Below are 26,635 nucleotides of genomic sequence, written 5' to 3'. Positions count from 1 at the left end.
AGACAGAGGATTGTTGTTAAGTTAAAACTGCACAGAGGCAAGATCCACTGCTTTCCAGGTGCATTTGAAGCTACTGGTTTTACCTACAAAGCCCTAAATGGTTTGGGGCTAGGATATCTCAAGAACTGCTTCCTCCCATAATAGCTCACTTGTCACCTGCGGCCATCATCGGAAGCCCTATTGCTTGTTCTGTTGAGAGAGACATGTCTTGCAGTGATAGGAGACAGAGCTTCTTCAGTGGCAGCACTGTGGTTATGAAACTCTGAGACAGATTTACTTGTCCCCATCTTTACTGGTTTGTAGGGAGGTGGTGGTTATTTTTATCCCAACAAGCTGTGGGAGTTGTTGTTGTTGTTGTTGTTGTTGTTGTTGTTGTTGTTGTTGTTGTTGTTGTTGTTATATCTTCCTCTCTTGAGGCTGCTTTTTAAATAAGTGGTGGGGCTAAAAATTTCCTGTTCACAGTTTTAGAAGGCCGCTTGAAGGCTAAAAAATAGTGTGTGTGTGTATATATATATATAATAAATACATAAATCCCCAGTCATACAGGAAGTATTGTTATCCAACTACCCACTGAGAAATCTACACAGAGAGCAATTTGGCAATAATTTCTATGTACAGTGGTATACCTCGCAAGACGAATGCCTCGTAAGATGAAAAACTTGCAAGATGAAAGAGTTTTTCGTTTTTTGAGTTGCTTCGCAAGACGGATTTCCCTATGGGCTTGCTTTGCAAGATGAAAACGTCTTGCAAGTTTGTTTCCTTTGTCTTGCAAGTTTGTTTCCTTTTTCTTAAAACCGTGCATTCACTTCGAGGAGCAACTCATAGCACGTGGTATGGTAGCCTTTTTTGAGGTTTTTGAAGACTTTGGTGATTTTTGAAGCTTTTCCAAAGTCCGTGCTTCGCAAGACGAAAAAATCGCAAGACGAAAAAACTCGCGGAACGAATTAATTTCGTCTTGCGAGGCACCACTGTAACATTTGTTGTTACACTAAGCAACAGTATATCTTACTGCCAAATCTATCTACACCATTGCAACCTACACACATTACTTCCCGACCTTCCTTCTTTGACAATGGGAACACAGCCTTCTTTTTTAATGAAAACCCTTTAAGCATTAATTTTGGGGAAAACACACTACCAGCAAGAATATGCAACCTTCATAAGAAAAATAAAAATTGTGCTGTTGTCTGGCAAAAAGGAGTAATATCACACTGCATAAGTAGTTCCCTCCAGCTTATGAAGCAGAAATAAAACAGAATTATAGACAAGCACAGAAGACCAAGCTCAATATAGGCAAAACACAACTTCACCTTTATGTGTTCCAGGTCTTAAGAATGGCTTTATTAAGATCTGATCAAGAGTTGATCTATCCAGTCTAAAAATGCAGGTTGGTGGATGATAGCACAGGCAATGAATAGAAATCTCCCGTGCGATCATTCATTCATTCACAGATATTCCTGGGAGCAGATGTTACCCCAAACCAAACAGTTTACTGAGGCTGCATGCAGCCTCCATTGCTGTTTGTCATGCACATGTGCACACACAAAGAGGCAACACTGGAACTAGTTTAGACCAGCCATGTGGTCAGGTTCATCTGGGAGCAGATTCATAATTGGGACATCTTGGCTCTGAGACCAGATAATATCCAGCAATCCAACCAAGACTCTGTCCTATTGTCTGGGCCATATTAGCTTAAAATAACTGCACGCGTACACACACACACACACACACACGCAACCCCATCAAGGTCCAACAGAAAGGTTCAGGTACCTCACTTAGCTTCCCAAGGCAGTTGCAGAGATGGGAGGGAAAGTTGAACTGAAGGAGTAGAAGAAGTAGAAGCAACAGGGAAGTAGAAGCAACAGGGAAGTTAGAGAGGTAAGAGACCATTTAAATAAGTTTTAGCAGTAACAAGCACACACTGAATGAATTGGTGGACTAGATATTTGGGAATCTTAACTATGGCCATTTGTGGGCATTGGAGCTGACAATGGGATTCCACCAAAAGGAAACAAATTTGGAGGACAATGAAGTTATTTTGGAGGACAAGCACTATACAATAAGGATGAGTGAATTAATCTGGATGTGTGGTAAAGCAGCTGGAGAGACAAAGAACAAAAGGACTTCATTGATTACTCAATGAACGGTGGGTTAGAAATTCTTTTAATAAAATGAACAATAATTAATAAAGTGGGAAACAGATTAACAGAGGTGCTAGAAGAACTTTTTAATGAATATTAAGTACAAGTTATTTCCTTTATCAATGTTTATGGTCAGATTATTTAATAATTAACTAGGCATGTTAATACAGTGGTGCCTCGCAAGACAAAAAGAATCCGTTCCGCGAGTCTCTTCGTCTAGCGGTTTTTTCGTCTTGCGAAGCAAGCCCATTGACGGCTTAGTGGATTAGTGCTATTAGCGGTTTAGCGGCTTTTAGCGGCTTATCGAATAAGCAGATAAGCGGCTTAGCGGCTTAGAAAAAGGGGGGGGGAGGAAAAAAACCCCCCGCAGGATCTCGCAAGACATTTTCGTCTTGCGAAGCAAGCCCATAGGAAATTCGTTTTGCGAAGCACCTCCAAAACGGAAAACTCTTTCGTCTAACGAGTTTTCCGTCTTGCAAGGCATTTGTCTTGCGGGGCACCACTGTAAATGTGTTCAGTTTGTATTTTAATGCAAACCTACCTGATTTGCACTTCTTGAACCAATGCATGTGGTGAAACACAACTATTTATTGAATTCTGTGATCCAGTAAAACATTCATCACTTCTGCCTTGGGATCATCTCTGAGCAAAAAGCTACATTAGCTTATCTGAAACTCTTTAAGATCTTGACACCATTTTCTGTGCTAAGAAGAGCCAACTTACATAACATTCTTTCGGTTTTATGAAGTGACACAAATTATATTACGTATATATAGTTGAATGACACATTTGCTTCTTATACACAGATCTGCTTCTGCTAGTAATGGAGCAAGGTAAGGCATTGATTTAACGTTTGACCGCTGGTAATCTTATGCAACCACTCCTTCTGGCTTCTAACACATCACCAGGCATTGTCTGCAAGCTTTCGCACATACTGCTTTAGCTAACAGCAATATAACAGGGCCATAGCTAGGCTTATTTTCAATAATTCTATTAACGCACTTGCCAGAGTAGCAGAATTACTGAGGCTAGAATGCGTTTTAATATGAAAACAAGATCAGCATTTTGAAAATATTTTTTAAATGAATGCATGAAAAGGGATCCCTAGAGGAGTCAATATGGATCCAGGCATCTGCGTTGAGAGGAGCTTTTATCTGGAGCTTGCTCCACTTCAGGTAATGTGTCCCAGTGCCCTTCTTCCTCTTATTTGTTATGACAAGGAGTTTGCTACATCATGCCAGCCTTTGTTTCCAGACCATGCCCAAAAGCTACCCCATCTGTCGGGAGCTGCTGACTTTATCACACTTGTTTTCTGAAGCCCTAGGTGATTTCAAATATTTCTTATGCCATATTGTTGGCCTGATGTTTCAGTAGGTGGCTGTCTTCAAAACAAAGGGACTGTGTTCACTACCACTGAAAAATGCAGGTCCCCAAGATGATCTTCAATGGTCATCTTAATTTAGCATACACCTGAAGCAGAACAGACTAATGTCTGCCAGCCTGAATGAAACCACTGAGCACAGCAAGGCAACTCCTGTGCCAGGCATACTGTGTCAGATTTTAAAAATCATAGTTTACTAAGGTGAGTCGGCTCCCTCAAATTTATTGCTCCATTATAAAGAGATTCTGATCTCTGATTTGCCAAGTTCATTGTGCCACAAAGAGAATTAACCAAACTAAGCAGAGGGAGAAGGCTACAGTGTAATGTAATCCTGTAAGTAGCAGAAACAAAAAAATAGATGCATGCCTGTTAACAGTACAAAATACTAATTAGGATCTGTCTGCCTAACACAAAGAGTTTGGCATGAAAGCTCAAGGGTGCTTCCAGAAACACCTTTGGCACCACTGCCTTGTAATGAGCCAGGAAATGCTATCTGTGCTCTTGAGTCCAAGTGGATGGAGTCTGCAAAACAGGGGTGGAGAGGCGAGTTCATTTGCTTAAGTTAAGGCCAGTGAGAGAGTTGTTAACAGCAAATAACTCTGTTTCCAAGCTGAGAAAGGATTGCTCTTCAAACTCATATTACCACTTAATAAGATCGCCACTTGCTCCAATGAGCATGGAATTCGCAAAGCTTGTGTGTGCTCAGACAATAACAGGAAGATATTAGGTGCTGGTAAGAATCTGAACCCACTGCTGCCCTGCATAAACAGATACTGCCCTGGATGACAACAGCTCTGACTTTTCAATAAGATCACTAAGCTCTTATTTTCCTTCTTCTCTCGAAAAAAATTCACTGAAAATCATATGCACTGAATAGTCAGTAAGGCATTGCCATAGTCATTAAATTTTACCTGGGGGCAGCTTATCTTCCACTGGCCCTGAACAGGAATTAAACTAATGAACAGGTTTCTCCCTACATTGTGCCCAAACTGTTCTCACCTTTCTCATCTTCACCAAGCACTCAGAGGCAAAGCCTGGCTTGTGTACTAAGGTTTCATTATCTTACAACTTCAGGAAAGACAGTTGTCAGGTTTTCAAAGAGACAGGATGAGATCAGCATGATATATTTACACACTACACAGAGTGAAAGTTGAGTGATCAGCCCTGGATCAGTGACCTGAGAAGGAATTACGTTTTCATTCCTAATACCACTTAATGAGATCACCATTTCCAGCAAGGAAGCCAGAGCCTACAAAGATTTTATATGGTCAGGGTAAAAATGGTGTGATAAGGACAGTGAAGGCTGGTTCATTAGGGCTACTGGGGCACAGCCCTCCCACTGAGTATGTCAAGGAGTTTTAAAACATTTCCTCCCCCAAATCTCAAATCCACACACACTTTCCTGTTCCCCACACATTTTATGCCTCCTTGGACCTAGAGGCATTTCTGCCAATCTCCTGTTCTCTGGCCAATCAGCTTTCTGCATCACTCAGCCAATCCTAAACCCGAATACAGCTATGGCAAAGAGGTCCCTCCCATGGATCTCTAAGCAACAAAACCAGGGGTCAGCAAACTTTTTCAGCAGGGGGCCAGTCCACTGTCCTTCAGACTATATTTTGAAAAAAAATATGAACGAGTTCCTACGCCCCACAAATAACCCAGAGATGCATTTTAAATAAAAGCACACATTCTGCTCATGTAAAAACATGCTGATTCCTCGACCATCCGTGGGCCAGATTTATAAGGTGATTGGGCCGAATCCGGCCCCTAGTTTGCCTACTCATGAACAAAACCATGTGACTGATTGGCGTGCCTGATCAGACAACCCACTTTGAAGGCTTCTACTTCATCTATTGTTATGAGAACTATATGGCACAGCCACTATAGCAGATATGGAAGGAGTCAAAACTGCTTCAGACACAGCCCCATGTGGGTAGCTTTAACTTATATCATAATCATTCATCTGTTCTGAGCATACACAGAGCTGAAGACTCTTCAGTACTTGTTGACTGAGCGCTCTTGCTTTTTGCATTTGTCGTTGATTGCCTTTTTGTGTAAAGTGAGCACCACTGGATACAAAATGAATCTCTTGTTTGTAAAACAAATGCTGTTCTTGCTTACTCATACCATTTTTGTTTCATGGATAGGGACATTGGGAGGACTTGATCTATGATCCATCCATAACAATGGGATTAGAATCTCACCACCACTCCAGCCACCTACTCTGCAGTGAAGACTAAAGGTAAGGGTAAAGGGACCCCTGACAATTAGGTCCAGTAGTGGCCGACTCTGGGGTTGCGGCACTCATCTCGCTTTACTGGCGGAGGGAGCCGACGTCCAGCTTCCGGGTCATGTGGCCAGCATGACTAAGCCACTTCTGGCAAACCAGAGCAGCGCACGGAAATTCTCTTTTAAAAGGTAATGTAGCTGCCAAATAGGTGATGATTTCTCTTTAAATTCCCAATAAAGAGTTAATGGTGCATGATCAGGATTAAACATCGTATCTATTTCTGCTTTTACAACAGACTTGAAAAATGATGTTACAAAAGTGTAATAAAAAGACCTATGAACGCTAGAATAATAAGTGCAGTCCCTTTTGTTAGGGTGATAATATCACCAAATACCCAGCCAACCATTTTTAAAAGATAACTGGGATATTATTAGCATGTCCTGTGTTTGTTGATCTGTCTAATCTTGGGCTCAATACCTCATTAAAGTCTTCTTCCTATATGTATGCTGCCTGCAACAAATGTATCCCAAACCTTAATTAGATTCATGAAAAACTGCTTTCGGCCGTGTGAGGCGCATAAACACATACAAATGTAGCTTCAAATTCAATTACACCTTAAAATAAAATGCATCTATCTTTCTATACTGCGGTTCCCTCTTTACTCATGAAGTTTATTATTCTCTCTAGGTTTCCAAGATGTCTAGCAATTGCAGCAACAAACCCTAGTCTCCTGGCTAAGAATCAGAGAGGTTCATGACATACAAACTAACAATTGCAGCCTGGCCAAGGGAGATACAAAGGCTAGCAATGCAGCAATTTTTGCACTGTTGGCAGTCTTGCCTATCAGCTACCATCTCACTTGCATGAAAAACTACTCATTGAAAGCAGTCTAATGACATGACTATTGTAAGATCAGAGGAGGAACTCACAATGATATCATGATTTGTAATGTGTGTGCAGCACAGCAGTTGTTCATAGACTTACCTATCCACCTCATGAGTGATGTCAGGATCTGAAGATACTTTGTTTTCTGCACATTAAAAAAGGTGAATGGGCCCAAGAGGATGGTAAATGCTGCCTGAAATAAGGAACAAACAAAAAGTCAAGAAAATAATGGAGTTAAAAGCAAACTCACTATGTACAACTCACATAAATTGTCTCTATTACTGATAATCATTCTTTTGTTTTAAAATGAAAACAAACCTTTTTCACAGTCAAACCATTTGACTGACATCCGACTAGGGCAGAATTAGAACATTTGTGAAATTTTGGTTCATAAATATTTGCTATGACTGCTACGTAGCTCTACAAAATATTTATTTTCCATTCTTTGCCCATATTATGTTTAGGCTTGCATACTTGTTCTTGCTAACCTATTTAGCAGTAGTACTCTCTAGATTTTAATAAAAGATACTGTAATGTCAATATTAAACACCCCATACAAAGAATACATCATTGGGGGGGGGGGGAGAATTAGCATATAATTAACAAAAAATGATGAGCAAATCAGTATAAATTTAGGGAAGGTGCTAAAACATCCAAAATTATTCCTGGTTGACCCCTCTACAGGTATCGAAAGTGAACAGAAGATTCCCACTTCTAAATGGTTGTTCATTCTTCTTCAATTTGTACCAAACTTGTTAAGTCGAACATTACACACACACACACCCAGTTTTGTTTTCCATCTCTTCACATCCCCATTTTTGCCAACACAACTATGCTTTATATCACTTCAACTTCCTCTTCTTGTGGACTCTCTTCAAATAACCCAACAGAAGAGCCAGTATATTGAATGCTATCAGATTCTCTACCATTATAGTTGTTGTTATGTTACTGAAAAAAAGTTGTAGTGGCTACCAGGCCCCTGGGTTGGGGGGGAGAGAGGCTGTATCCAATCATGACCACAATATTGAACGGGAACATTGGCCACAACAAAAAATCACCCCAAGCTAGTCTTTGCCCTATAATACTAGTACGTGGTGCCCCCTGAGGCAAATAATCAGCTAGGGAGGGGAGGAGAAGGCAATGATTTCTCATTCAGAAAGATGTCCCAGTAAGATTCTAGTCTCCCCTCACCTGTTACTGAACTTTTATTTTAAAAAACAGCTGGAGACCCAATTTCAGATCCCCCTAACACATGTCTCTTCACTGAAAAGATTTATCCAGACCATTTTAATTTTTCAGTGTGACAAACAAAAGGGCATCATGTCAGCCCTCAAACTGCTAGATTTTCAATATTTCACATTACTAATATAGATTCTCTTCAATTTTATGGGTGTCAAGGACAATTTTTTATATTAAAGGTTACAAATTGAGACACACTTTGTCTTAATAGATATTGCAATTTATTTTGTGTAATTATATCAATGTTCTGTTCCCATTTTTTTTAAAGGAACAGTAAAGCTGATTCTGCAAAGCAGTTTGTTAAAAGCACATGATAAAACTGCTGGGAAAAGTCCTATAGATCCATTACACTGATAGTCTAATAACTCAAATAGTTAGAGCACTATTAAATGTCAACCTTTCTTTAAAATGTCTAATTTGTAAATATTGATAAAATATTGGAAGATTAATTTTAGACCCAATTTCCATTTATTTCTACTGTCTAGACAAGCAATATTTTTTTCTTCTCTTGTTCATTCAAAATTTATAAATAAAACACCAAAAAAAGGAAAGTTAGTATTATTGTAATCACCTATAATGGCAAGATAAAGAGACTAAGAAAGAGGCAGAATTTATCCAACGGTTAAAGGGCAAGTTAACCTTAGCTGCAATCCTGATTCTACATGTCAGTTCTTTATTAATTCCTATATAAAGCTGGTAGTCAGTGAGCCTGTTTAGTCTCATTCCAATGAAAGCCATAAATATTCTTCAAAGCTCTCAAAAGTTCCCAACGGTGCAACAATACTGCAGCTTTGTAATACAGTTCAATATTTCAAAATCTTAGCTCTCCATTTATTTTGTGAGAAACTCATTATTTGCCATATGAGATGCTTTTATTAATCACAGTCCATCAGTCAGTAGTGCTGACTGCTTAATGAAATGAAATTTGGGGATAACATTTTTATATATGCAAATTTTCCTGTCCATAAAATACCCCCTATGTTCTTATAACAAACATCCACTTATCAAAATTCAAAATATTTTGTATAAGTAAAGTTACTAATTTATAAAGTTCTGGGGGAGAAAGCCATTTGGACCATTGAATTTGCATTGTTCTGCACTTCTGACGGTTATATACACATAATATAATAGACTTCAATCTACTGGACTAGATTTTGTCAGTGGTATGATTTGAAACTTCCTGCAACATTATTCCACCAATCATAATTTGATGAGTTATGCTTTGTTGAAGCAAGTATGTTGTCCATGGGAGAATATGAAAAATGTGGTCCAAAGTAAAATGTTAAAATATTTAATGGTTCCATCTTTAAACTACTTTATGAATATCTGATAGTTTTCCCTTTACTGAAGTCACCTATTCAAATACATAGCCATTACCTAACTCAGATGAGTTAGGTTATTACTATTACTATTCTTAATTTTTAAACACTTGCAAAAACGAAACAAAACAAAAGAACAGCAACACCAGGGTATGGTACCGTATGCCACAGAATGACAGAATCCAACTTTTAGGTTTTAAATTTCAATATATTTTAATTAATATATAACACACACACATCATATAATCAAGTCACCTTCTTGAAAAGCATCTATTTCTGTAATATGCTTTCCAAAGAAAGGTTTATGAGAGTCATTTCATAGACATTCTAAAATATATATTTTTATATCTGGGATAACATCTGAGGAAAATTGTATCTTCCCTAGGGATTCAAACTATAAAAAATATTTTTTTCTAATCTCTCGTGCATCCTTTTCTCTCTCTGGGACTGCTTCCATATGTTCCTGATTCTAATATGTCCCTGTAATTCTAATGCATCTCTTGGATGAATATTTTGTTTGTCTTCATTTTCTTTATTTAGTTAAGATATTTTCGCCTTTCAAATTAGAGCATCAAGTCCATCAACGGTAAAACAATTATTATTCAGTTTCCTAATTATTTTAATCCACTAATTCATTAAAGGGATTCTTCATTATAATAAATCAGCTAATTCGTTAAAAACTGAGCCTCATATTACAAATGAAATAACAATCATTTGCATGAAATCAATAATTAACCAGTTCATTAAGCCCAATTACTTAATTCAGTTCCTTCTGCACATTTAAGTTTTATCAAATTTTAATCTCATTTTTCTTCAGAGTCATAGTTGATCATAATAGCAAATGTTTCACTATTTCACTGATTTATCCAATTATATCTTCTTCTATATGCTAATTTTTGCATGTTCTGATTGCAGGATAGTTCACAAAGCTAAAAAGAACAATGACATCATAACATCTAATTTAGTACTCCTGCCTTGATTGAGGATCCTTAAAAATAAAATAAAGAATTAGCAGTATGTCTCTATAATGGCACCCCAGCTTCCCTGGGTCCTGTGCTGGGCCGGGTGAAGGAGTTCCAGCCAAGTCATCATGTATAACCCTCTGCTTATCCACCCTTCCTGTTAAACTCTCAGTACCACCAAGCAAAAGTATTTTTCTATAAGGCTTCCTTTTACCAATCAACCTAAAAATTCCCTTGTGTCTCCTTGAGAACACCTGCAAGTAGCATGGAACTTAGCTTAGACATGGGGTGGCTTTCAAATAACATAGACGTTTTATGAATTAAGACTTAAGGTTTGCTAAAATAGTTCTTAAGGAAAACAAGCTTATAAGCATTTCTGTTTTGACGCACCAGTTATACAATTTCTTATGTGGCTGCACTAGAACGTTTCCTGTGACTGGTTTGTGTATTACAACAGTATCAACTGATACTATTGATACAAAATGACTGATAATTTTGTATCAACTTAAAAATGTTATAAAAGTGACACTGAAAAGAGCGGGTTGTTTGGATTGCAATATTTACTATTATTTTACATTATTTATATCGTAATGCCACCCGGTCTGGTGAGGGGACCCTTCCCCTCTGTACAGTGGTGCCTCGCAAGACGAAATTAATCCGTTCCGCGAGTCTCTTCGTCTTGCTGTTTTTTCGTCTTGCGAAGCACGGCTATTAGCGGCTTAGCGCTATTAGCAGTTTAGCGGCTATTAGCGGTTTAGCGGCTATTAGCGGCTTAGAAAAAGGGGGGGGACTCGCAAGAACTCGCAAGACCATAGGGAAATTCGTCTTGCGAAGCACCTCAAAAGACGGAAAACTCTTTCGTCTAGCGAGTTTTTCGTCTTGCAAGGCATTCGTCTTGCGGAGCACCACTGTACTGTATTTAAGCCATGATACTGAGGGCTTTTGAAGGGCAATAAGACCTGCATCAGCAGCTGATATGTGCATCATCACCCTCTCTGACATTTGCCTTTTGATGCTGTCAGTCTCCCCTGGAGGAGAGATATGGGAGCCAGCTGTATGTCATCTACCCCTCTCCTCTGAATTGTATTTAAGTCAGGCTCCTTGGAGTGCAGCAAGACCAGTACCAAAAACTTTATTGTTAACTCTTGTTTTTCTTTGAATTTACATATTTAAGCCTAGATAATTACTGTTGAGGGACGCAGGTGGCGCTGTGGGTAAAAGCCTCAGCGCCTTGGGCTTGCCGATCGTTAGGTCGGTGGTTCGAATCCCTGCGGCGGGGTGCGCTCCCGTTGCTCGGTCCCAGCGCCTGCCAACCTAGCAGTTCGAAAGCACCCCCGGGTGCAAGTAGATAAATAGGGACCGCTTACTGGCGGGAAGGTAAACGGCGTTTCCGTGTGCTGCGCTGGCTCGCCAGATGCAGCTTTGTCACGCTGGCCACGTGACCTGGAAGTGTCTCCGGACAGCGCTGGCCCCCGGCCTCTTAAGTGAGATGGGCGCACAACCCTAGAGTCTGTCAAGACTGGCCCGTACGGGCAGGGGTACCTTTACCTTTTACCTTTACTAATTACTGTTGAACTTGTTCTGTGTTTGCCAAATAGTTGATTTTTATCATTTTTTAATTTACTGGCATGTTTTGTATTTTGTAGATTTGTATTTCCAATGCTCTGTATTTCGATGTTTGGACATTTGCTGTAAGCCGCTTTAGGCACAGCTCAGTGTGGAAAAGCGGCATTTAATCAATGATTTTTTGAGATGTATTACTCTTATTGTGTTGTGAGCCACTAAGGGCACATTTATGCAAGAAAATAGCCTGCTAATTAAAACAACCAACCAGACAGCTATGACCTACTGCTGACAGTAAAGTTCGCCATTTGCTGCTTCAGAAAACAGCTCCTCCTCTACGCCAGCCCTCTTTCTCCAGATCCCAGTGGGAGGCAGTGGGACCAGTGGCTGAAAACTACTGGTCTAAAAGCAATGTGAGGATGTGAACAGGCTCAGATAAACATCCTGAAGCTGTCTTTTGAAAACCTGCCCATTCAGAGACCCTTGACAAAATGCAGCATTAGAAGCCAAGAATAACATTTCATCTATGCAATTTTCCTTCACCGCCCAGGCAATACAACAGGATCAGAGAAAATGCACAACATGTGAAGGAGCTGTGACCTCTTTATGCTGATTTGCTATCACCGGGGAATGAAGTACCACTCCACCAAAAGTCTCTAATTAACTAAGCTATATAATAATGAGAAGAGGGCTTTAAAAAACACTCAAAGAATGTCAAGAGGTTTGAAATGTGGGTGAGCGTGGACTGAGCTAAGTGAAATAGAATCCTATCGCAGAGGGATTATTTTTATTGGCAAGGGAAGAGGGTGGGGGAAAGATTACTTATAAAGAGATGCATTGATCCATTCAGCTTATGTTTTCTTTTCTGTTCCCTGTATCAAAGTTCTAAATATAAAGAATAAGTGAAAACTTCCGTAACTATGCTTGCATAATTAGAATTAAAGTGGAAAGTGTTATGGGATGAAAGCATACATCTAATGGGCTGTATTTCTGTATTTCTGTATTTCTGCCCAAACTGCGGGAGGCAGTGGAAGACAGGAGTGCCTGGCGTGCTCTGGTCCATGGGGTCACGAAGAGTCGGACACGACTAAACGACTAAAGAACAACAACAATTTCTGTTTTAATTTGTTTTACCTAGCTGTAGTAGCTGATGGCACAGTATGTATGTCTTATTTACCTGACTTCCCTCTGGCGAAGGCACTGCATATCAGGATGGAGAGATTGGGGGGGGGGGCGAGAATGAGGATGTGATAAGGTCAGCACCAGCTGGATCAAAGGATTGGTTCTACTTGCATGCTAGTACTGCACTGACCTCACCACTGCGTCCTCCTACCCCCATGAAGCAGTGACTCAGCAAGAAGGAGGTCAGGTAAGTGGTACAGCCCCACAATACAATTCACTACTGCCCAGCAACAATTCAGTGTCAAAGCATGGTAGCTTGGGGAATCAGTGACAAACAGACATGGAGACTGAAGTTAACACTTAGGTTGTCGCAGCAGAAGCACTTTGGTTGTCCCCTCCCATTCATGCCTGGTTTAGAGGCAATCTAGAAGCAATACTAGCACAATATGCTCAACTGCAGTTAAGATTCTCATATGCTTCCCTTTCTCACTGTTCTATTAACAATGATTATTTGGTGCACCCCAAAACACATGACCACAGCAAGTAGATCGAAAAGTTGCATCAGTACCAAAAGAAGAGCAGCCATCTTTTAAATCTGGAAGTTATTATTCAGTTCCCAGCCCTTCTTCCTTAGGAACACACAGTCAAACAATTAACACAACCCCCTTCAAAAAGAGATGATTAGCTCATACATCAAAAAGAGCTGAAACAAAGAGACAGACAAGGGATGTGGATAATTAAGGAACAGGTGTTCTCTGCAAATTAGAACACACCAGAACCAACTGGCAAAAACAGCACCTTGGCCCAGCAGAAGGAAGGACGGAGAATCCCCAATAGACGAGGTGACAGGGTTGGAATCCTGTAATTGCCTCAGATCAATTGTTGCTTCAGGGTGCAAAGGCCTGTCTGGAAAGCCTAGTTTACAGACATATTTGCAGCAGCAAACTCAGAGAAAACTGCTGCCTGATCAGTTGCTATGAGGGTAGATGTCAGAAGGGTTTTAAAGTAAACCCTTCTGAGACAGTTTTGTAATCTTACTTGCACATGGTTATAAATTCTCAATCACCACCATATCCTCTCCCACTGATCAGCTTCAGAGTACATCTTCAAATACACCCTCTCCTTCACTCAGTTGATTATCACAGAGAAATAACATATAAATCATTGTACCTGAACTATGGATCTATTTCCCAGTCCCTTTGATTAAGAAAATATATATTTTGCTCCTAATGAGTCTCAAATTGAGCCAAAAGGCATGATGAATTTGCTTCTCTAACTGTCCAGTCCCCAAGATAAGGATAATCAGAGAGGAGGTAGAAATGTTTAAACATTTTTTTCAAAAGGGGTTCATGTCACTAACTGCCATTAGCAGGCACAGTGGAGCTATGTCTGTCATAAACCAGCAAAAAGTACAGTCCCAAAATAAAGTTCTCACATGCAGGGAGATTGACGAATGAACCACAGGTAACAATTAAAACCATTTCCTAAGGAATGATTGTTAGTTTTGCAATAAAATACACTGTGAATAGTTCACAAATAGGAAGACCAGCATAATTTTTATTTCAGAAACAAGAAATGTTCTAAAAGCTAAGACTTTTGCATCCTGCTATCAGGGAAATGAAAAGCAAATGAACTTTAATTATCTCTTGTGTTAAAAAGCAAATCATTAGTGTATGAAAACCTAGGGTTCATCCACACTTTCAATTGTCCTGATGCTTTCTCCCTGGAAAACCCACTGTTTACTGTGGCATCAGAGCAAATTTCAATCAGGTTTTCTCTGGATTGATGTTTGCTCCAATTTAGCACTAAAGAATAGGTTCTCCAGGGGAAAGCAGCAGGGAAAAGGCAAAACTGCTTGGACCCATGCCTAGAAAGCATAGGGCAAGCAGAAAACCACTTGGATCTGTGCTTTGTAGGCACAGGACAAGCAGAAGTATGGGCAATAAAAACTAAATAAAAAAGAAGTGTGGATGAGCCCTTATAAAAAGGTAAACGACCCCTGGATAGTTAAGTCCAGTCAAAGGTGACTATGGGGTTGCGACGCTCATACAGCAACTCTGATCATGAAAAGAAATAATAATTTACAGGATGTGCATTATACTCATGGACAGAAGTAGACCACACTCCTATTTAAGGTAGGTTGCAGCAATGACATAACTAGCATCTTGTGTCTAATGATTTAGGCTGCAATCCTAACCCTACTTACCTAGGAGTAAGCCCCACTGAATTCAATAGGACTTCTGAGTTGACGTGGTTAGGACTGGGCTGTAAAAGAGAGAAAACAAAGAAAGGGTGGCCAGATGCAGATACGGGCAGCTCCCCTGCACTTTTACAATTTACATGGAAGAGGGAATTTCAAAAGAAGTGGGTTTTCTCATCTTCTGTACTCCCTTCTGTATTCTTAAGATGCAACTGAGCATCTTAGAGAGAAAAAGAGGAAGACAGCAATATATAATTAAAAATAAAAGTTTATCTCCAAGTAGTAGTCAAAGATGGGTCCAAGGTCTGAAGGGGTTCAAGCATATTGAGGTGGAGTCAAAAGTCAAGGATCCTGTTCATGGTTGGGTTCCTGACACGACTTAAGGTTTTAACTTCACTTTTTCTTCAGAAAAAGAATATATTTTGTCTGCACTAGCTCAATAAATATTAAGCATCAAACCTTTCAAGCTATAAAGCTGTAGCTAAACTCACAGAATCCTAGTTGGCACTTCAAGAGTTCTGGAATTGGCAGCTTACATCCCAAGCTACCTATTTTAGAAATATCTAAGGCATTTATCACCCTGCCTGCTAAGCTTTAGCAAATTAACCTGAGGCAGAACAAACAGGCAAATCTTCAAATTGGAGCACATTACTTAACCCTGGTGGTTTACAACTGACAACAATCGATTCAGAAGAAAGGTTCATATCAAACTGAACAAGATAAGAAATTATGCCTGCTTTTCAATCATGAGCCGCATATCCATTTATTACATCCTTTGCTGTTGCAAGGAGAATATTTTTAAACCAAGATCAAGCAAGGCAGTTATTCTTATCTACAGGAAAACTCCTATAAGCTCTATTCATTGCTCTCTCTCTCTTGAGCAGGGTGGGGAACTTCTAACCCATGAGTCTACCAGGGCCTCCTATTTGGCCCATGACATTGGTTTGGTCCAAAGCACACCCACATACCCTTCACATGAAATCATATGTCAAGGCACAGGTAAACCAGCAGGCCAATTTAAAAGGAAAACTCAGGAATGAATTCTAAAATGAACTCCTAAATCTTTCTTTCCAGCTGTAGCTTGAATGTAAGCTAAGGCTGCAAAAGAAGAAACTCATAATCTGGAGTGCATGCAGAGTGCACTCCTAATTCTTCTTGTGCATGCCATGGATTCAAAGTCACATCACCTGACACCAGGTAATGGAAGCCCCTTCCCCAGTGGCCTGCAGAATGTAGGCCATTTTGAATCCTGCCCACCAAGCAGGATCCAGTTTCTCACCCCTGTTCTGGAATGACAAACATTGATCAAAGGCTACTGAAGTAACCAACTAGAAGCTCTGCACTAAAATGAAGAAGTCAGTTTCCTTATAAGTATCTTGCATATGAAACTAGACCAACCCAGCACACAATAGAGTGAGATGGCAACAGTTTTGTATCTTTTGCTGAATATTTTGTTTCCAATCAGAGTTAGTAGCTAGGTGATACAGGAGGCAGAGGAGGAGGAGGAAGAAACACAGTTTATCTCTCTAAATTGCCTCCAGGCTAGTGAGAGAATGAGCAGCAGGCCAGCTTACAGAGCTGGAAAAGTGTTGACGTACTAAAGTCTGTTATTACCTCCCAAAGTCAACATTCGTTTACGTGCCTGTACCAGAATTCAGAATCTCACCTTCTGCATCTGTTGCCATCAATATTTTAAATTACATTCTTTTATTAGATAACAATATAATATCTTGGGCTCAACTGAACCATCTTGCTGCAAACACCAAGACTAGGCAGTTAGTAATAGAATTCCAGATATAAAATGTTTAAAGGGTTACATTACAAGTATGTAGCTTACTCATTCTTCCAATCTAAAATTCAGTTCTCAACACTTCTGCAGCAAATTAGTGGTTTGTTTTTATTTTTAAAAAATCTCATGAAAATTCAACAGTCTTTTAGTGTGAATTTTTATTAACACATTTCTGTATGCAATTTCCCCTAATATGCTGTATTTTTGTATGTTATTTACACTAATACATGCATTTATAAACACACTTAATCTTAGTTTATGTTTTCTGTACACCTTATTTGGCTGCAGAATTGCATTGCAAAATTCAGAGAGGTACAAATTTTGAGTGAAGGCTGTGTTTTAGTTTCACATATGCTTTCAGAGAATGCAGATTTGCTAAGTTTACCTTTAAATACGAACTGAATCAAATTTATCCACCAACCCTACCTACTCTTACCAATGAAATGTGGTTATTTTTAAACAGCCCTTTTTCCATACGAGAGCAGTATAGAGTCTCACATTTTCCAATGTCATTTAATTGTGTGGGGGTTGGAGAAATACTACTGCCTGCACTGGCAAGGCTACTGCCTGGCCTACAGTTGCGAGGTGTGGGACAGTAAAAACCAAACGTGTACTTTAAGGAGCAGAAAAACAGAATGTCCTTCAATAGAGGATAAATAACAGCTCTGCTGAAGATCTCGTCGACAAAGGACATTAAAATGTTGTGATAGCTTTGAAGGTTGAATAAGATCCTTGGTAGATGTGTAAGCAATAATAAAGCCAGTAAGCAAAGTTATGTTGCTGACAGAGGCAAGCACCTTAGATTTTTTTAAACTGCCCATTCTGCAAACTGACCCAGAGCTCACAAGGTAGCTAACGGCCTAAGTAACAAGCTCTGGAGTTAGTTGCTGGTAAGCACTAGGCCATTTAAGGAGATACTAACGTGCTTCAAATCACAATAAAAGTGTTTCAATCGCCTTAAAAACAATTTCAAGTATAACGCTTCTATTTACTGCTCCAAAAACTAGTCATCACTGCTGGTTCAGTCTATCTGTTTTCAGCCTGTAAGGCCATTAGCAATAGCTGGTGGAGTAATTTTATGACAAAACCCCCAGCAACTACTGTCCTTATGCCCCCATTACAGAAGCTGTGAACACTGCAACAGCATTGCATACATTGATATTACAACCAATCAATTGCAAATATCAGGAGCAGAAAAGGGGCCCAAGTCCCCTCTTGATCTGATGGCCAACACTCCCTTGAACACTCCTTCCTGAACCTTGCATGCCATCTGTCTTGTCTTTGCAGTTTGACAGTTGACATGCTTCTCCCTCTCATATGAATTCTGATCTTCAGCAAAAGCACCAGATGGCTCTTGAGCTAAAATCTAAGCTTTATCCTTCACAGTTTTATGATACAAATCACAGGAAACAGAAGATTCCATCCGCTTGGGCAGCACTCTCCAAAAACCTTTGGAAGGCTTAAATTATAAAAATTAAGAGATATGATAGCTGTTATGATGCTGATATCTAAGAAAATAGCATGTCAATTTTGTAATTTGCAAGTTACTGAAGATGCTTTTAAAAATGGGGAAAAAAAAAAGGCAGAGAAAGTAAATGTGCTTCACCAAGAAGGCTCAGATGCAAGCTGGATTTTAAATGGCATTTTTGCTGAATAGCGAAATAAATCATCATAAATCAATTTTCTCGATTCCATTGTACATACTGCATGGTTTATGATACAATTGTCTTATTCCATGCTTAGCCACATTTAAAAACACCTATTCAGCATTATGATGATTATAATTCTTAGGCTCAAAAGTGACAAATGTTTTTGTTAACTTTCGAAATAGGTATAAATAGGGCTACCAATTAATTTCTGAACCTTTAGAATATGTATCCTATGCATATAAAGGATTTAAAAGTAATTAAAAATTTGGAATTGAACCCAGTACCAAGAGCTAGGGAAACATACTCCTGCCTTGATTTCAAAAGCTTGTTGTAAGGATTAGATTGCTAATCTAATCAACCTGGCCTCAGCTTCTTCTTTCTTTCCAATGAAAGAAGGGGACAAAAACTGAATCATTTGAAGATAATGAACTGCTGTGCTCATTCACAGTTAAGGAATGCTCACATTAGTGCAATATTATGATGAAAGAATGAATTGTCATTGTCAACTATGTCATCTTTGCTAAGAAACCAAAAGACCAGCTTTTATCAAGGCCTGATATAGTTTAACAAAAATTATTAAACTCAGTGAGTTGCATCCTGTTTCTCCCTTGCTATGTTTAAAAGACCCAGAATATTTTTCAGAAAGCAATTTGACAAAAGGAATGTGGTTCCTAGCACTAATAGAACGAAGTCATAGCAAACAGCAAGCTTGCATCTATAGTGCAAATATGCTTCCATTGTCATTTTTTACATGTGTGTGTAGAAATACAGACACTGCCAATTTTCTAAGGTGACTGTTTAATTCTTCATTGCCTGAGTATTTATGGTGCAGTATCTTGTAATCACTTTAGCGCCTCCTTGGCTTCCAACCTTCTCCATTCTGTATCTTCTAATTACATCAACACAGAGGGGGAAGGGAAGAAAAGCAAATGACTACAAGAAAGCAGCTGAAATGTGCCAAACTGCTTCTACTGTACAGAGCAACACATGTGGGTGTTTTTGTTTCTTTCTATGTTACATATTTTTGTGTTTTTATATTGTAAGTCGCTCTGAGATCCTCAGATGAAAGGTAGCATGGAAATTTAATGAATAATAACAATATCCTAAGTCTGCTCTGCAAGAGTTGTATTTGCTCTCAAAAGATGACAAAATGTTTCTCTAAAGTTTGCATCAGCAGTGGACTAAAGGTAATAATTAATTCAATGAATATATGAGTTTGCCCCACAGGTAGTGAAACCACAGGGAAGGATATTGGTTTTGCTATTTAAGTGCTATTTCTTGGTTTTTAGGACTGTGTGTGTGTCTTCCAACTTTGTACCTCAGCTTCACACATCCCTATCTCAAATATCAGCATGGCCAATGATTTATCTGTACTGTATTTATCTGTGTATCTGAAGAAGTGTGCATGCACACGAAAGCTCATACCTAGAACTAACTTAGTTGGTCTTTAAGGTGCTACTGGAAGGAATTTTTTTATTTTGTTTCAGCAATGTCAGTGCCACTGGTCTGAACCCAAGCTAGACCATGCCACTGGCAGGGATGGAATCCAAATCTGCCACTGCCATTAGAATTGCAAAATGAATTGAATGTGACTTATTGATGTGCACTTGTACAATAAGCATTCGGGAGAAAAAACTAAATTTGTGTGTCCCCCCCAAAAAATTATTTTTTGATTACTAGCATACATTGTCAAGTACAGATCTCACAAAGTTTAGGTGTCTGTTTTCTTCATCACTGAGGGTGCAGTGTATTTACCACACACAGTAAGTTTAGACAACTCAATAAACTCTGCTCCCCAAAAGGAAGCCTTCACAGGCTTATCCCATTATTTGGCTGGTGAACAGCTGCTCCCTTGGGACAGAAATTATTTTGTTTGGTAGCTCAGCACTCTCAAAGTCCTCATGGGCTGCCTGTATCAGGACCATTTAAGTATTCATCTATTTTTCATCCTACTCTCCTCTCCAACCTCACTTTGAGGGCACAATACCTGTGAAGTTGGCTCCATATCTTTTAGTATTCCACAAGGAGGTTAAGACAGCAATACCTCAATGTGTTTTTAACTACTAGCTCTTTTATTTAGTTTGCTGCTTTTATTCTAATTTATTTTTTGCTTTCAGGTTTTATTTTGTTTGCCTGATTGTTTTATTATTCTAATATAATTTAATTGTAGGCTGCTTTGAAATCCCTTTTTTAAACATAGGTGTATGGGAATCCAGTAAAATAAAGAAGCACCTCTGTAGATATAGTTACTGTACTGCAAAACTTTAAGACAGTGGTTTTCAACCAGTGTGCTACAGCACCCTGGGGTGCGTGAATGATGGTGGGGGTGCCGTAGGCAACACTGGCCTCTGTCCCTCTTTCCTTCCCTCCATCCTCTAATGCCCTCTTGCCTCCCAAAGGCTTGCACAGCTGATTATTGCAGCAGCCCTGGCTATAAGCCCCACAGGCGAATGGTGCCTCTGGGAGGCACCTCCTCTTTGGGGCAGGGGGGACAGCTCAGAGACTGGGGCTGCCCAGAGGACTCCCAAAGAGGGGAGAGAGGAGAGGAGGCTGAGGGAACACTTCACAGGGGAGGGTGTTTGCAAAAGGGTGAGAGGCTGCCAACTCTGCAGGCAAGGGGTGACATAACTGGGCTCCTGAACCCCACAAGGGTGCCTCAGAAAGAATGTAGTTGGTTAAGGGAGCCATGGACTCAAAAAGGGTGAAAACCTCTGGTTTAAGTGTATAAGCTGTAAGCCTCCAATTCAAATCTCATCTTAGCCGTGACACAAAAGTAAGAAGGCAAAAGGGATATAAACAGTTATTCTGATTTCCATGAATTCAAAATCCTTGAAGGTTTAACAGCTGAGTACCCTTTTAATGCCAAAGTTGTGTCACTTCTTTTCTTTTCAAAAAGAAAGGTTTGAAGTCACATAACACAAGCTTTTCAGATTTATTATTACTATAATGTGAAACAGCAACTTAATTTTGGAATGGAAGAAGGATCAATTCCAAGGAACCATGAGAAGTGAATACAATTAGTTGTTAACAGAGAGAACATTAAATTCAAAGACCTGGCAAACCAATGTAATATCAACTAAGAAAAATTTTCAGTAACTGCAGCTTCTTGCCCCGTTTGACATTATTGAATGTACCAAAATTCTCTCATGCACTCAAATATTAAAACCAGAGTAGACCTGTCCTCATTTGCCTCCAGTCACTCAAATGAGATGCCCATGAAGAACTGTAGATATTCTTTAATCTAAAGTGCTGGGAGATAGTACCCACACTTTTTAAAAAAATAAAGCCCCCCCCCAACCTGATCTCAGACATATAGAATATGTGCAGCCCCATCAAAACAGTTAATTTCATCTAAAGCACTTGCTTCATAAGACTCATTGCTATAATACACAATTACCCTCTTTTGGCTAATCTAGATATACTTTGACGTCACCAAATTCTTTTAAGGACAGCAAATCTTTGTTGAAAGGCTGCCACACTGTGGTTTAGCAAGGCAAACTTTGAGTATAGCTTCCCAACTGCTGCAGCTGAGCTGCAGCTCTTTGGACTGGATTGCCTCTTAAGTAAGTAGTCCAACTATGCCCCTTGGCATAGCAATGCAAGACAAATATTTGTTCTCTGTATAGGCCATGGTTATGGTGTTTGGAATGGGACAACTGATTGCAAAAGCCCTTTCTTAAGACCATTCCTCCAGAAAAGCTCAGAGTCAGAATGAGTGACAGCATAATCCAGGCTTCAATTAAAAAGAATAGAAAAATTTCACATCATGAAGTACAGAGACATCTCTGTACAAAGAACACATTCAGGTCCAGTGTGTTATCGATCTCTCTGTAAAGAGAGACAAGCTAATCCTTTAAAGCCAGCAGTTTCTATTTTCCTGAAGTCTCCCTTCAATGTAGATCCAAGGATCAGTTCCCACCCTGGAGCACTAAGGTACCTGAGCTCTCTGTTGTCCCAACACAACAGTGTCATCAAGAAGCAAACAAGAAATTAAATTCATCCCCTCAGAAGCTGATTCTAAAGGACCCTGAGGTTTTACTTGCAGAACAGGGAGGAGAGGAAATCTGCCACTATCTCAGCTATGTCAAATTAAGCAAAAGCTCAAACAGGTCATTTGTCTGTCTACAACTTTGGGTTCAGGTTGGAAATAATAGGCTGAAAGAAAAATGCTATAAAATAGTAGGACTGAGTTGTCTTTGAAAAGCAGGCAATTGACAGAATGAATTTGCCAAGTTAATGGAAGACTAATGGCCCTGAAAGTAGGGAATGTCATATTAACAGGCCTGCATGCTAAGTTCTATACCAAGAAGTAAGGTACTGCATTCTTCTACTATTAGAGGATGAGAGAATAATAATTACAGAATCACATAGATGGTGATCCCAGTGTTTGGAGCAACCTGGGCTTGCAAAGTGCAATCAAGCGGATTTCTCAAAGCTAATGTGGTTGAAGCAAGTGACAACTCATCAGTTTCTCAAAATCATGGTATGGGCAAAGAAAACCAGTTAGTTGTGGGCATTTAGCTCATTGCTTACAGTATTTTTCGCTCCATAAGACACACTTTTTTCTTCCTAAAAAGTAAGGGGAAATGTCTGTGAATCTTATGGAGTGAATGTGTGGTCCCTGGAGCTGAATTGCTCAGGGGCAAAAAGCAGATCATGCCTTTTTTTAAAAAAAAAAAAAAAAAGGAGGGAATTGGGTGTTGAAACAAAGCTCAAGTGATCAGAAGCGAGATAAGGGACTCTAGCAATAAAGGAGACTGCCTGGGAAGAGGGAGGTAAAGATAGCAAACTTGCAAGGAGAGGAGACAGGAAGACTAAATCAATGAAGAGAGAAATTAGAAGAAAAGGAGGAGCAAAAAACTGCTCCAGCTAAGGAAAAGACACTAAGGGAAACAAGAGGGAAGGGAGTGTTGAAAGGAAGCAGCTGATTGGTGGGATCAGGAGAGAGATAAGGGACGCTAGGGAGGCTGCCTGGGAGGGGGGAGGTAAAAGCCCATGGATCCTCATTCACCCCAAATTCACCATCAGATCACACAGTATGTCCATGGCTACAGCCTGCACCAAAAAAATCACGCAACCTCTGTTTCCTGGGGTCGCAATGGCACAAAAACGTGGTTACAAAGCACGGATCACATGGATCCTCAGGATTTTTGCATTGGGTCACCCCAAATTCACTGTCAAATCACATGTCTGTGGCCACAGCATGAACCACAAAAATCATACACCTACTGTTTCGTTCAGAATATATTTTTTTCTTGTTTTCCTCCTCTAAAAACTAGGTGCGCCTTATGGTCAGGTGTGTCTTATGGAGCGAAAAATATCCTTTCATGCCTAAAGTCCATTTTGGGGGCTGGTCAATTTAATAATCCCCCCCCCCCAAAAAAAGCTCAACAATTTTGGGGTAAAATTGTAAAAATAGCTCAACAACTTCAAACCTAAAAAAAGCTTAATAACTTTGGTTGGTCCTCACGCATGTTCACTTCATCAAATCTGGCCCTCTTTGAAAAAAGTTTGGGCACCCCTGCCTTACGACATTCATGCCTCTCACACCTGCTCTAGTCAAAATTGTATCAAGATGTGTGCATACACTTCCCTCAACTCCACATTACTTTGTGCAGTTATGCTAGAACTTCTATTTCCAAAACTTTTGTAAATCTGCAATTATTAAAAGGCAACAAGCAAAGAGCACTTTCAAGGCTTAAGCATGCCTAAACTAGAGTCAACAACCAGTCAAGTGAACCATCAAATACTGTAAACTGACCAGTCAAGTGATGCTTATTTAACTATCACAAAAAATTGTTAAATATTATCTGAAGCCAAGACTACCAACGTGTTACAAAGTGGTTGCTTCTCTGTGTACTTCATTATGGTGTCATTTTTGGGCAAGGTCAGGAATGAGGGCTGCTTGTCACCTAGCCCACAAGCATTTTTTTTGGTGGTTTTATTGAAACTGATCAGGTAAAGCTGAAATTTGGTGCAGATGCTGGTCTGGTCCCCTTAACTCAATACATAAATAACAACCACTGGCAGAGTTGCAAGGGCCACACAATTCAAAATGGTGGTTTGCAGGTGTGTTTTTTAAATTGTGATTTTGCAGTTATGAACATTAAACAGGATTCACTACTTTCCAGGCCAAACTCAGTGCAAATACAAGAGAACACGTACTGATGTGTACATGCAAATATCCATATAAATTAACATGAAGCATAACTACCGGCATTATCTTAACTAATTATAAGGCCCTTGCAACTCTGATTATCTCTGGCATTTAATGACATCAGAATGAAAATCTATGCCAACACAACAGAATTGATTATACATACAATTCATTGTTTCAAGATGCATGCTGGCCGCCACCTTGCACTGCAAGACCCATGCAACTCTGACAATACAGTGGTACCTCTGGATGCAAACGGGATCCATTCCGGAGCCCCGTTCACATCCTGAAGCGAACATAGCACGCAACTGCGCGTCTGGTTTTGCCGCTTCCGCACATGACGTCATTTTGAGCGTCTGCGCATGCGGCGAAACCCGGAAGTAACGTGCTCCATTACTTCCGGGTCGCCACAGAGCCCAACCTGAAAATGCTTAACTTGAAGCGTATTCATCCTGAGGTATGACTGTACACAGAAAAGAGTTGCTCAGAGACAAGGACAAATGGACAAGTCTCCCAAAAGAGGGTTTCCTGCATGTTTTCTGTTACAAAAATGCCCATAAGATGTTACTGAGCTGCAGCATAAATATGCTACATCTTTTGCTCTCACTGATCGCTATGGTCTAAACCTATATTTGATACTAGGTGGGTCCCTATCCTGATCATGGTGCTCCAGTGTATATGAATCCTTTAAATATGTTTTCATACAATGAAAGTACCTGGCATATTCAGCTTTGGTATCTCAATAGAGAAGACTCCTTTGAATGTATAAGGCAGCCTCTGTTCTCTTCATATCAAATTTTTTTTGTGTGTGTATGAACTGCTCAGAGCCAGATGGGATAGCTGCTATAAAATCCGTCCCTGTGGACAAGCTTCATTCAACCAGCCTTGCCCTCTGCACAAAGGCCATTTGGGTTAAATAGTGATAATAACCATACCAATTAGTATTAACATGCAAGGAAGACAGACTGCCTTTAGAGGCTTGTACTTGTATAAAGCAAAGAGGGGGAAAGGAAATTTTACAAGTCTGTAAGCAAACAAGGAGAGACCAGACATACAAAAGTAACTAAACTAAACAATGACACCCTGACTAAGGAAGCCTGCTAGAGTCTTCTTTGTCTCTCAGATTGTACCATTTCTAAGTACAGTACCAGTATTTTCATGCATTCCTATGGCCCCATTATTTCCCCCGCCCCTGCAGAAAGCTCTACAGAACCCAATGACCTGGGTGGAGTGAGCACGTTTCTGCAATTCTATCTATTTTTCTAGAATCCATATAAACCTCCACCATCTCACTTTCACCAGGGCTGGTTTGTGTGAAAGGGTTGGTTGTACTGGCATCAACAGGAGTTGATGAAGGGAAGGGCTGGTTGGCTGGGAGATCTTTCACAGCTTTTCATCGCAACCCAGAGATCTTCACACAACTGTTACTGGTTTGCAGGTGTGCACCAGGAGATGTGCACACATCCAGCACACATGGATGTTGCTGGGATGAGGTGACCCAGAAAGAACAACAAGTTTAGAAGGGGGGCTCAAATGTCAGAGACATTGGGAAACATTTGCCCCCTAAAAAAAATAAATCCGAAAAAACAACAACAACCAAGCACACTTCTTACTCTCTACCAGTCCAGGCATAACGAATGTGATTTCCATAAGTTCAATCAGAGCTTCAGTATAGAAAGCTAGATACACCAACCATAGTGAGAAACTATGTAATCATAGTTTCTCATGTCCAATGCCCAGGTGGTGGCTAGGGCCATGGCACAACCCTCCGGTGACTCTAGGGGAAAGCTTCCAGTTGATTCACATCAACAAGCTCCCCCTACAGGTTGTTAACCCTCGTGTGACTCCCTGCAGAGCGGGCAGGAGTCAAGCATAGTCTGTTCGGATCCAACGCCTAAGCCAATATCAGTCACATTCTGTAAACAATAAAGTTGTGGCCTTTTTTAGCCCATTAACCTAAAATACTTGTGTCCACGTGTCTTATTTCATCACAAAGAG

The 26,635-nt window shown here is 39.9% G+C and overlaps 1 protein-coding gene across 2 annotated transcripts in view; it reads right to left on the bottom strand.

Annotated features, from left to right (window-relative positions):
• Positions 1-26,635, bottom strand: part of TMEM104 (transmembrane protein 104) — a 74,231-nt gene that overhangs the window by 19,256 nt on the left and 28,340 nt on the right. For both annotated transcript variants that reach the window (XM_081850811.1, XM_081850810.1), the window contains exon 9: positions 6,737-6,830. In XM_081850811.1, the coding sequence (XP_081706937.1) occupies positions 6,737-6,830 (94 nt within the window). The remainder of the gene's footprint in view (positions 1-6,736; positions 6,831-26,635) is intronic.

Source organism: Podarcis erhardii, assembly GCF_964252035.2.
Source record: "Podarcis erhardii genome assembly, chromosome: 2".
NCBI classification, from domain to species: Eukaryota; Metazoa; Chordata; class Lepidosauria; order Squamata; family Lacertidae; genus Podarcis; species Podarcis erhardii.
This window is presented reverse-complemented; position numbering and strand designations above follow the sequence as displayed.